The sequence below is a fragment of the Centruroides vittatus genome, unplaced genomic scaffold (genome assembly GCF_030686945.1).
Source record: "Centruroides vittatus isolate TY-2023 unplaced genomic scaffold, ASM3068694v2 contig_1168, whole genome shotgun sequence".
Classification (NCBI taxonomy): domain Eukaryota; kingdom Metazoa; phylum Arthropoda; class Arachnida; order Scorpiones; family Buthidae; genus Centruroides; species Centruroides vittatus.
Genome location: NW_027120749.1, coordinates 756803 through 770440, shown reverse-complemented (window position 1 = coordinate 770440; position 13638 = coordinate 756803). Strand labels below are relative to the sequence as shown.

The 13638-nt window shown below is 30.6% G+C and overlaps 1 protein-coding gene across 1 annotated transcript; it reads right to left on the bottom strand.

The window, feature by feature from the left end:
* Positions 1 to 201: 201 nt before the first annotated feature.
* LOC136981517 (uncharacterized protein CG3556-like) lies at positions 202 to 10734 on the bottom strand. The gene is made up of 8 exons (XM_067277826.1): positions 10575 to 10734; positions 7726 to 7948; positions 7415 to 7650; positions 6090 to 6250; positions 5294 to 5480; positions 4240 to 4504; positions 1178 to 1311; positions 202 to 1020 (listed from the first exon to the last, which is right to left on the bottom strand). The coding sequence occupies exons 1-8, from the start codon at positions 10648 to 10650 to the stop codon at positions 944 to 946; spliced, it is 1359 nt and encodes a 452-aa protein (XP_067133927.1). The 5' UTR covers positions 10651 to 10734; the 3' UTR covers positions 202 to 943.
* Between the last annotated feature and the right edge of the window lie 2904 nt (positions 10735 to 13638).

Here is a 13638-nt window from a genome sequence, read left to right as displayed (position 1 = left end):
TTGTTTGTTCTTTTAATCATTGGCATATTTCTATCACTTCTACCGGTCCTGCAATGTGAATGTGGTTACACGCGTTCCTTCGTGAGGAGCGAATTCACTTTTGAAGAGTGTATATAATCTTATAAATAGTAAATTTCAATTCATATTTTCTAAATTGTTTATTGCTGCATAATGCACTTAATATACGGTTTGGCGACTATAAAAATTTTTCATTAATGTTTTAATAATGAGTCGAATAATTTACATATTACAATACGAAAAATGGTTACATTAATTATTACATTCACTGGATTTAGTAACACAGTATCAGAAACAATACACACATGCGGCGACATTCCGCAAAAGTCGAAATATTTTCGACATACTGCAAAAATAGAGAATATAAAGTAAACACTTCATTTCTATTCTATTTGTACGTGGTAGGATCCAAAAGTTCGAAGACGGCTTATAGCTCCTTGCTTTGAATAGTTTAAAACACCGACGCACTATCACCTTTAAATTAATCTTCTTGGTCGACGATACACCGTCTTCCAGCGCTGGTACAGCTTATGGAAGCTTTATTGTAAGCCATCTTTTCAACTACACGTTTCCTGTAATGCTGATTTTACCTCATTTGATAACTGAAAACGGTCTGAGTCATCATGTCGTTCATATTTTACTTTTTTTCAGATCAATTATTAAAGTAAACAAGATACTGCATATACTTTTCAGTCAATAACGTAATAATGAAACGCTATTTGGCCAATCCAAAAAAAATAATAATAATTTTGGTCTTCTTTATTTTTTAATTATTTATACGTGTACAGTTAGTTTCATAATTACAAATACGAATTGAGAAAATATTAAAATTTATATTAAAAATTATGCTATTTGTAGTAAATGGCACTGAATTAAATTGAACGCTTTCTTTTCAATACTGAATAATTTTTCAGAAACATTTCTCTTAACACAAACTACAAATACCGAGACAGTATTTAAAAATGTAATGGTCGTTATCTCTCGGCCGTTCTTTATCTGCTCCTAAAAATAAATTTTAGAGCCATTAGAGAATCATTAAAATATTCTAGAAGAAACATTAAAATCTTGTCGAGTATCAGCTCAAAACAATAATTTCAAGATACTTTATTTTGTATAATATTAATAAATCATATATCAAGTAAAAACAATTTAAAATTACCATATGTTGTCAGGACTAAATCCCCCGCCTCGTTTATTTTATATAACATCCAATAATAGTGATTATCGTTATCATTATGGATTCCATCGATTTCTTCTATAAATGAACCCCACGAATACTTCCTTGCTTTAAAACTGAAATAAAGAACTAAATAACATAAATATAAATTTTAATAATATATTGTGTAATAAAATAAACTGAATTGAATAATTATACGGAATATACATAAGGAAATTCTCGATGCATGTTCATTTCTTTGTAATGTGACTAAATACAACGTGACTTGTCTTCGGAATATGAAGAATACGTCTTTGTATCGTTCATATAAATAAAATAAACAAATAAAAAAGAATCTTTTTCAAAATTACATTTTCTGAATTTCATAAAATACTTTTTTTCCGGAGAAAAGCTACATTTTCTTCTTATTTATTTTATTCATTAGATTTCAGTTAATTTAATAAGAATATATTAGTAAAAAACATACCGAAACAGTGAAGAAATGTCAATAATAAAGAACGAACAACAAAATATATTTTCCGGAGGATAAAATTATCTTTCTTTTTTTTTTAATTAAAATTTTTCACTTTTTTTTATTGCGAACCGAGAGTAATTTTCTCAAAAAATAAGATCTGAATAAAAGTGTAACAATATAAAATTTATTTAAAGACCAAAACAAACCTATCCCAGCATCAATCTTTTAATATATCTAACGCTTTCGACTATCTGTGTAGTCATCCTCAGGATCGAACATTTTTAAATAAAATTCTTTAAAATTTAATGTTATGTTCTAAACAAGAATTATTTGTATATATATAATTATATATATATATATATATATATATAATGTGTACAATATTTACGAAAGTATACAGAATGAAATAAATAAATAAATATAAAAATAAACGCTATGATGTATGAAACCAATGCTAAAGCAGCGGCAATAACCTCCAGAATTGAATGCAAACTTAAGAAAACGTATGTGAAAAGAATTAAATGGCTATGTAAACGACAACCCAAGAAAGCGTTGCACTTCCTTAACTAACCAGCTAATATTTTGGGACTCACTGGTTCCCTGAAATGTCTACTGGATGCCACAAAGAAAGGCCCATCTTATGCATCACACATTCCACTCTTTTTGGATAAGGTCATACCTGAAATATTAAACCAGAAACAACGCGAAACCAACAGGAAAAAGACAGTTATCACTAACTCGAAGAAATGGTTAACGGAAAATGAGGTAGTTCTAACCAGGGCAGATAATGTAAATCTATGGTCATTATGAAGAGGGAGACTTACAACAAAGAGCTCAGCAAATACTTGTAAGAAACTGAGTGCATAATAGTGAACAGAAGTATACTGACTTCCATACAAAAAAGAGTACTCCCTCCACTCAAACCGGTAAAAATGATATCACCAGCTATACCAAGGCTCTTTGGTTTTGCTAAAACCCACATATAGGACACCAGTTACGACCAGTAGTCGAAAAACGTGCCTCGCCGACGTATTTATTATAAAAATACATATACAATGTGATAAAAGATCAGGGGTTAAACTCAGCTTATAGCATCACTAACCCATTCCAACTGGTAGAAGAATTGAGGCAAATAGTCCTAACAGATGATGAATACATGTCTGTATGACTATCAGAACCTATACCCTTCAATTAAATTACAACCTTGTCACGATAGTTTACTTAATCAATTAAGTATAAGCGTAGTAGGGCAGGACGTCCAGGATATCCATATTCAAACTTTGAAAGAGATAGCGCAATTAATATGCTACACATTTGTCTTTGAATTTGAGGCGAGGTATACTTGCAAAAAAGAGGTTCCAATGGGTAGTCTTATAGCACGATTACTTTGCGAGCTGGTGCTAAGAAGTATGGAGAGCACCCTCATTCAAAAAATCCGAAATAACATTTTACTATATAAACGTTACATTGATAATGTATTAATCATATGGAACTAAAAACCAAACATACAGCAGTTTGTCAACACCGTCAACAACAATCCGTATGGGTTAACAATAATCTTAGACTAATTCAGTAATGTGAAGAAACATTTCCTCGACTTAAGCATCACCCTAGCAAATGGCGAAATCTATACGAATGTTTATCTTAAACTTATTTCCCACCCACTGTATACCTAGCTGTTCAAATGATCCGCCCAAATATAAAATGTCAGCATTTAAGGCCCTTATAAAAAAGGCATATACCCATACCACAGACATAAGGGACACTCTTAAGGAGTTGAGCAGAATCAAAAGCATCGCTGCTACGCACGGGTATAGCCACACCATGGTTGGGTATTTAATTAACACTTACAACAACACCAGATCTCGCAAGAAACCTAAACACCCTCCATCCTTAATCACCCCTATGACATATAATAAATTATTAGATAATACCTGTAGAAAAACCATTAGATCGAGCAGCAGGAGTATTGCATATAGGCGCAACGAAACTACAGCTGGTTACGTAATGACAAAGACCCAATAGATCCTGACACGGTCCCTGGGATATACGAGATACCGATTAATCTAGGTTTGGAAAACAAAACAAGCAAACACATAGGATACACTTCCAGAAACCTTCCTACAAGACTTAAAGAGCATCAATATGACGTACGTAAAGGCAAAACCACAGCTATAATGGCCACTGTACCAGAAAATACACCAAACTTTAACGAAGCTAAGCTTTTAAAACTAATAAGTGATTAACAAGCAGAGAGAAAGAGAGAGAGAGAGAATATACAAAATTCTCTCTCTTTTTCTCTTTCTGTGTGTATATGTATGTGTTTTATTGTAAATCCGTAACCTAGAATGTAAATGCTTTTATATTAATGAATGGGAATAAATTTTCTTTTTTAATTGCTTAATTGTACTTCGTATCGACCGAAACTTAGGCCAGTGGTTCTTAGCCGGTGTTCCGCAAATTTTCCTGGAGTGTTCCACGAAACAAAAAAAATATTTTGAAATTTATGCATTAGTATTAAAGCAATTAATAATAAAATATCTTATGTTAATTTATGTAAAATAAAACCAACAACTATTCAACAAGTTACCTGTATCTCTTGTCTTCTTTCTGAGCTACTTTCATAACTTCTAAAAATGACGAATTTTCAGGCACGGTAAATTTTTTGGAACGAAAATTGAAACAAGACTTTTCTGCATTTCTTTCACTCCAGATAGAAAAAACAACATTGATATGATTCTTGTGAAATTGAGAAATCTGGTTTAAATTATATTCCATTAAGTGTTGAATCACTGGGCCTGTAGGGTTTTCAGTAATAAGCTCTACCGTTTGGTTTATAGGATTTTCTAAGTAATCTAAGAGGGAAATAGTACTTGATTAATATTTGTCAGAGTAATATTTTTAGATGATATCTTAGAGATTTATTTTTAATTTTAAATCCACGAGTTATTTTAAGGTAAACAACAAATTTAGAAATTTATCGACATGTTTTGACGAAATTTAACGAAACAGTTTTTATGAATCCGATTTTTCTCCGACAGTAAAACAAAGAAAATATCGATTCTTGCTGAAGCTAATCTGTTATTATAAATCTTATAATGATACCGATTTAAACAGCGTTCAGACAGATACTTCTTACAACACTTTACGTCAAGATCATGTTTTTGCGTTTCGTTATGCTACGTGTTCATACGTGCGTATTAAAATTCCACGTTTAGCCAATCGAGTATCAAGATTTTTATAATTCTTTTCCCTAGGAATTGGGATATTTTTCTACTTCGATATTTAGGTTTTCGTCTTTCAATATGCTTCTCTTCGATTTGTTTTCCTCCTCTTTGTGTTCCAGCACGGAATGATGAGAGCAATATTGATTTAAAAGAAGTCAAATTAATATTGTATTGAGAATTGATCACTCAGTAAGTTGATCCAAATATATCTATTGTAATAATCCAGCAAAAACTGAGAATAGAAAATTGACATATTTATTGCAGACTCTCACTTTCTTAACTAGTATTTAGAATCTGAAAATATTATTCATTTTCCTCCAGAATTATCTAAAACTAGGAATACCGCGCGTCTTTTTCGTTCGAGATAGAATTGGGGCAAATCGTTGCGTTTTTGTAATTAAAAAAATTAATTTGTACCTGTAACTTTTAATTTCTCACATCCAACGTTACTAATATCCGCGAAACTACGTCCACTCAGTACAGGAAGTACAAAATATGTAGCAAGAAGATCACCAAACGAACCATCACGCTTCTGTTCCGAAAGGACATAATCGATACTCTTTTCATATGACCAGCCATCTTTTTCTTTAGCAGCAGTCAGCGCCTAAAAAATTGTTATAAAATTTCAGTGATTCAAAGCAAAGCATTTTCTTTAATTAAACGTTAGTAGACTTTTTAATTCTTAAATCAAACTGAAACTTGGATTTAATTTTGAGTGTGAATTTTCAATTTATAAATAACGTTCAAGTTTAAAATAAACACTTTAATGCATATCGTTGTTATGGTCTTATAAATTTGGATTCAAAGGTGTTTTTGGAGACATTTCTCGGGGCGGGGGAAAGTGGGGAAGTGTTCGCCAAAAAATCAAGATGGCCTTTGCGCCAATTATAATATCGAAAAAAATTATTTTTAAGGCTATATTATCCATTTGATATCAGAAATTCTTAATTGAAAAAACTAAAACATTTTTTATATTTTGAAAGAAACGACCTTTAATTAATAGTTTCTGTAGTTTTTAATAACATTGCGTATTGTAACTACTGGTATAATTAAAACTCATAAATTTTCATTCGTTCAATTTTTACATAAGTGTAAAAAGACTTCAGATTCACCCTTTTTAACAAGTCATGCTCACATTAAAATACAACTACAAATAAATTAATACAATTTTCATTATATTTCATAAAATATACAATATGATTTAACATCATACCTGAATAACTAATGCAGAACTATATATATTTCCAAAATTTCCTTTAGAAGTTTGTAGACCTTTAAGTAATTTCAATTGCTCCTGAATATATTTATCCATTTTAATTTCCATATACTTATCTCTAATACAAATTAATGCCATGACAATCATTGCTCTTGCATCTGAAACAAAAAATATACTTGACTATACAGGGTGGGCCAGCGAAAACGAAACGGCAGAGTGTTCGTGTTCGTCCAAGCAAAGCGCTCGGACAGGTCGATTTTACTCTCGAGGGGACATCTTTTGCAATAAAGTTTTTGCGATTTTGAATACAACAGACAACAAAAAATTTTAAAAACTCATTTATTTTGTATTAACTAAAAAAGCATTTATTTCGAAAAAAATGATTGTTTAGTTAATATTCAGAATCGCAAAAACTTTATTGCAAAAGATGTCCCCTCGAGAGTAAAATCGACCTGTCCGAGCGCTTTGCTTGGACGAACACGAACACTCTGCCGTTTCGTTTTCGCTGGCCCAACCTGTATATTCAATAAAGCGGCGCATGGCAGAGGTGTCAGCCTACCGCTCTGGGGACCTGGGATTGAATTCAGACCAGCAATCCTAGGAGTTTTTCTTGGGCGGTCTGTTCCGGATATGTCTAGCCCGCACCTCACTACCTGGCTGCCCCATTGTTGGTCTGGTTGAACTCATAATGGGAAGGAGAAGTAGAACGGTACCTTAAATATACAACTCTTATCTGATTTTTGGACATTCGATTTTCGCTCATATTTTCGGCAACACTACGTCCTAAAATCGGATACTGCCTATATTGTATTACTGTAATAAATGTATAGAAATTAAGTAGTGATATGTTATCTCTACTGGCTTAATTGATGTTAATTATAAAATTTTTAATAAAATCTCTCCACTGTCGGATTTAATTGTTGTTATATGTATAACTTTTGGCCAGACTTTGGCTATATTGTTTGTAATCTGGCAGTCTGCCAGTCGTTAGAAATAATAAAGTGGCTATTAAGTTGGTGTCGTAACTGTTGAGTCTCTTTAAAGGTCGAAGGCCAAAACAATTGTCAATAGTATACTTGCGTTACATTTTAAATAAAACAGCAACAGAAAACAATTCTAAATTTTACTTATATAAATCAAATTTTTCCGAAAGTGCCATAATATGTCTCTACCATATTGAAGCACATTCAAATACTAAATTATTCCGAAAATGTTTTTCTGACAATGTCTGCCATTGCAACCATAAAATCTTATCGATTCAATAATTACGCTTAACGCGTACATTCTCGTATATGAGGTATAGATAATCAATTCCTGCTTACCAACAAATAACGGATTTAATTTTTGTAAGAAATCAGTACCCATTAGGACCACATCATGCTCCTTTTTGGCTAAACAAGCTGAAAGTGATACTAAACCAATTTCATAACTGGATATTTTCTTCTTTTCAATCATTTTACTAATTATATTGACTCCATTAAAATTTTGAGGATCATAACAATTTGTCATTAGAGCATTGGCATACAATGCTAGCTGTCCTGCAGAGATAGACGTACTTCTGCAAAAAACAAAAATAAATAAAATAACTGAAATTAAATTTAAAAAAAATTACGGTTTATATTATTAAACTCACCCTTCAGAAAGTGCAAAAGAGAGTTTTGTTTTCAATTCTTCGAATGCTTTATGGTATTTTAAATTTTTTTCGTTCCTAAAAGTTTCATCTGATAAAATAACGGACGTGAGGATACGGTGTGTTTCTGAACCCCAACCTTCATTACTGTCTTGAACAGAAAAAAGCCATTCCAGAGCTTTCTGGCGACTTTCATTGATTTTTGGGTTTTCATTTGCTTGGACTTCTGCAGAAACAATAGCATCATTAATTAATGTTGTAATGTACTAATTTCCATTTTAAAATCTTGGTCGTTAAGAAATTTTATAACAACTTCAAAAAGAAATTTAAAACAAAATGGTATCTTATTCGCTTGTGCCAACGATAGATCTGACACCTAGCGGTATTAGTGCGAACTACATAATGGCGGCTGCTATGGGTATAAAGTAGTTTGTTAGAATAGAAAGTGTTCACCCTATCTAATATAGGCCATCGTCAGGTTTAATATTATAAATGTTCCAAAATGGAACGTACCGTTTTCGAATATTTTACATATTTAAAATTCAAAAAACTAATTTAACTTTAAAATAAATTGAAAGAAGTGTGTATATTAAATAAATAAATAAACAAATAAAACACAGAAAACAAAGCTAAGTAGAAAGAAATGATTTAAGGGTTTTTAAACGCCATTCTTTTTTCTATTATATATTTCCACGCTGTTGGAAGCGCATTAGCATCCATAGCATTTAGGCAACGGTTTTTCATTTTACTTTTATAAATTTTTACTTTTTTTATCTCCAACGCAATGGATGGAGAGTGCACCGTTTAAATGACTTTAGCTTCTTCCCATTTTACAATCGTTCGTTCAGTCTGTGCTATAATTGATAATATTGTGTTATGTCGTTTGTCAACGTTGTATCAAATGCTCTTTTTTTTTTATAAAAATCGAGAATGATCTATAAAAGAGCATCTAAAATCTGTAGATTGCAACGGAACGATAAAGACAGTGTAAAAAAGGAAGGTAAAGCTGGGGTATATAAAATTCCATTTGAAAATCAATAGTTAGGAATCGAAAAAGATTATGTAGTGTGACTAGAAGAAACCTGGCGGTACGTCTGCGAGAACATACATACAATTTTGACAAAGGACACAACACTTTTAGCAATTATGGCACAGACTGAAGGAGCGATTGTAAAATGGGAAGAAGGCTAAAGTCATTTAAACAGTGCACTCTCCATCCATTGCGTTGGAAATGAAAAAATAAAAATTTATAAAAGTAAATTGAAAAACCGTTGCCTAAATGCTATGGATGCTAATGCGCTTCCAACAGCGTGGAAATATATAATAGAAAAAAGAATGGCGTTTAAAAACCCTTAAATCATTTCTTTCTACTTAGCTTTGTTTTCTGTGTTTTATTTGTTTATTTATTTATTTAATATACACACTTCTTTCAATTTATTTTAAAGTTAAATTAGTTTTTTGAATTTTAAATATGTAAAATATTCGAAAACGGTACGTTCCATTTTGGAAATTTATAATATTAAACCTGACGATGGCCTATATTAGATAGAGTGAAAACATTTGTATAAAAGAATTTTAAGCTCAGCAAAATTAGCTGTGGTGAAACTGAAGTGAATTGTTTGCTGAGAAAGAGCTGGATAGATGTGAAGTTATCAGTTTTGGTATTTCCTCTCCTTCTGTAAAGACATCTATATCGATCAGCCACATATTCTAAAATGTCACAAAGTGTAATAATCATCGTGACTTAAACAACTACGAAATCAACTAAGATTAATGTCGGATACAAATGCGAATAAAACGTTTTGACTACAAAGAGAAAAGTTATTAAAAAGACAACACACAAGTAACTCTCGTACGTTGTCAAGCACTTTATACTAAAGTGGCTAGAAAATATAGTGTCGACATCGATACGCCCTCTATATTTACTGGCACAAGCGAATGAAGTTTTAAATCAAAATCAGGGTTGGGAAGTCGGCAGAAAAATACACGGTTCCTGACTCTCGATTTTTAAAAATACCCATAAAAAGATTCGATTTCTCGACGCCTGACTTCCCTGATTAAAATCAATAAAAAATTGTTTTTTTTTTTCCAGAAATTAAGATAATAGTACCAAAATACATTGGAAAGTTACAAGAATAAAGGACATTTTAAATCATACAATATTTATTCAAAACCAAATTCTATTTTATCAATAGCATTTACCCGTGTCAGCGATCACGAACCCCTGACAAAAACAACGATTTCATGGTATCCCGTTGAATGTTTAGCTAGTTTGGTTTTTAAAATTATAAAAGATAAATATTTGATAGATTTAAAAACTTTGCATATATAGTGTGAAAGCAAGGTCCTAAAGCCGTCGTAAAAAGTCTTTAAAAACTTGTCAGAAAAGTTTTCGCCAAATAAATAGCAGATTTTCCATTAAACGAAATACTGAATTTGTTTCTATTATATGTACAGTTGTACAAAGTTTATTGTTGTTTTTCATGCAAATTAAAAATATTGTACAGGCGTAGCCTCTATAAAAGGTCGTCTTTGAGAGGAAATCATATTTTGTTCCTGCTGATTGGACATGAAGGAAGTAAAGAAGACTCAGTTTCTTTTATATTTTTAGATTGTGAAAGTAAGATATTTATTATTAACATACGGAGATTTTCATAAAAGTTTACCAGTCTGCTAAATTTATCAATAGTTTACCTTAAGTTCTGCGTAATTTAATTAGGCTTCAGAAATTTAATATATGCAAAATTACATTATAGATATTAAGGATTATAAGAATATATCGTCAGTGATGCTGAAAATTTACGCATTAAAAAAATAAGAGAATAAAATATATTTTAAAAATCGTCACTTACGAAAATCGATTCCGCTTACGAAAACAGAATTTATCATCCATCCAATGAGGAAAGTAGCTATCATATTGCTGCTCATATGTGCTGTTCTAAACCGTTTTATTCAGATCACCAGCAACCACCTTTTAGAAAATGATCCGATTATAATTTACAATGTATGTAAATAGTTACCTGATTACATATAATTGCGAAATTTGTTGTAATGTAGACTCTACGCAATTATAAATGCAGCTACTGATTGGTCACAATATTGCCAATCCTGTCTCAAACTAGTGATTTCATCGTTGAATTTATTTTAAAAATGAAAATATCGTTAACATTTTCAAATTATTTAGATAATTCATAGATAAATTTTTTAAAAAATTTCCCATCGATTCCGTCGGTTTTCTAGCTTTCTGTCTGAGATAATCGATGACATGCTACGAACAAGCAATGAATACTTTACTTATCTATATACTGTTTACAAAATAACTACTGTACCTACAACGATAGCGACAATGAACAATTAATTAATTATATTTCCGAATGTAGTTACCACTTTTTTAAAACTCGGATAATGAGCAAAAATTATGAACTCCTTTTAATAACTGACCCGTTTAACTGACTATGCCTATTCAAATTTTTATGTTACAATTTGTGTGTATATGATTCATCTTTCACTTTCAATTTTTTAATATAATTACTAAACAGTCTAAATGCAGAACATTTTTCAAACGTTAAAAAAAAAAAAAGATTTTCTCATATAATTCAGGGCTTTTGGTCACTTTATAATAATATATATATATATATATTATTTAATATTTTTGATCTGTTACTATCTTTTAGTTTTCAAACTACTGTATTAAAAATATAATAAAATAAAAACATTCTTTATTAAGTAATGCTGTAATCGTTAAAATTATATGCTAACATATTTAATATTAATCATATTAACTTACAATTGATAAATTGATTTGTTTTCGCGAATACCTTGTGAACTGTATGTTCAGTTTTAATTATGTCCATTATGAGCAAGTTGGCTCGCAGGTTGATAATCATCATGGGTGATGATTGGGGATGAGAACGATATCTCTGAATTGTAGGCCTACTTCTTAAATCATCACAAGAATCCAGATTATATTCTATTTTACTATATTATGAAAATGAGTTATAGTAGCATTTTAAGATTTTATTGGCTAGACAATAATATCTTAAAATGCATTTTAAGCATTTTAAGATTTTATTGTCTGCAATTGTAGATCCATAAATTCCCACTGTCTCTCCTTAATCTCGAGAACGGAGGTTACATAGATGGAAGACGACACTAGGTATGGAAACCTTATGGGCAGGAGGTCCGATTAACTATACACGAACTTCTGATGCAAACTGGAAGTTACGTTATTTCACTTCAAAAGTTTTCCCCTGAAAGTAGTTAATAGATGATCTATTAACTCTCTATTGTCAAAGAAAAAGTATGATGTACAGGAGCAAGACACTACTAATTTGAGGTGGAGAGCATATATTTAAAATGAAATAAATTAAAAATATGATTAAAAATTGCAGCCCGACATTGTGACGATGTCACAATAAATAATCGCTCATTTACTTTTTGTTTTCTTATATACAAGTATTAACATTGCAGCAACGATGCCAGTAATATCGAAAATAGAAATGATGTCAATGATTGAAAAATGCTCAAATTTAAAAATCACGATTCTGTTTTTTTCAAAGTATAAGAAAAAAGTCTTTTTTCTATCAAAATCAAATCAAATTAATTTCGATGATAATACAATATTATAATTCTTAATGTATTTTATAAAAAGTTAATTACAAAAAGCTATAATAAAAAATATAATGTAAAATTTTACGTATTCTTTCATAGCTTTGAAATAATAAGTAGTAAATTCAATTTTTTTTTACAATCGAAAAAAATGGAATTTCATACATAAGTAAATCCATTTGTTTGTTCCATTATCGTCGATAACGTACGGCAGCAATCATAGTAAAAATTAAGTCCCTAATGACACAAGTAAACGGAATTGATACCTATAATTGCATCAAAACAAAATGTCATCCACTCCATATTTATCTAGTAACTAATAAACAAGTTGGGATAGAACTTTTTATCTTATCTTTGTGTCTTAAAAACACATTTCAGACATATCATTAAACTTTTTTAAATTAATGCTTTATTCCACGTTTTAAATATTAATACAACAAATTGATAAGATTACAACTTTTATTTCATATTTTTAGATATTTTATCAGTTTGCTTAAATTTATAATTTACACATTAGTTCTACAGTCTACGTACAATAGAACTTCGTTAATCTGGCACCCGGTAATCCAAAAATGCCCGATAATTATCCGGCATGCTTTTTTAAAAAAAATCTATGCCACGTGGGCACTAAGAGAGAATAGAAAAAAACCCTTCATCGAATCGGCCAGGCCCATAATAGGACCGGCCAATTCGACGATGACGTGATGAAAGACTTGGCCCAGCATATCTAGGACGGACCACCTCTGAAATACTCCTGGAATCTAATTCAACACAATAAAACTCGCATTTCCACTCGCAGGTTTTTTTTAAGTGCACCATTTATATGCTATTGTTTTTCATATAAGCTATATACTGTATCATTAAATGTAACAAACAGTAACGCGATAACTTATTGACCCATAGATTTTGAACCGTTCAGTTCAGAATCTATGGTTCATTCTTCGTTGTGTAGATAAATTTTTGAAAACATGGAAAGAACATGAAAAATTTTTGAAACACCCTACATCTATATAATAATTAAAATATTATGAAGCGAATCAAATATCATACATATTATGAAGAAATCTCTATCTGAATAAGATTTACGTAATTCAGATATGAAACAAAACAGTGCCGTAGTAAACTACTGTATAAAGATAGTTATTTTATTTCTATATTTGATATCTGTTGACAGTTTCATTCTTAATAATACTAAAGAGGAAATAATGAAATTTTAATTCATTAAAAGTAAAAGTACAATATAAATTTTATCTGTCGAATATCTTTAAAAATATATTTAAATGTAATAATTTTCTTTAAAAGTGTAAA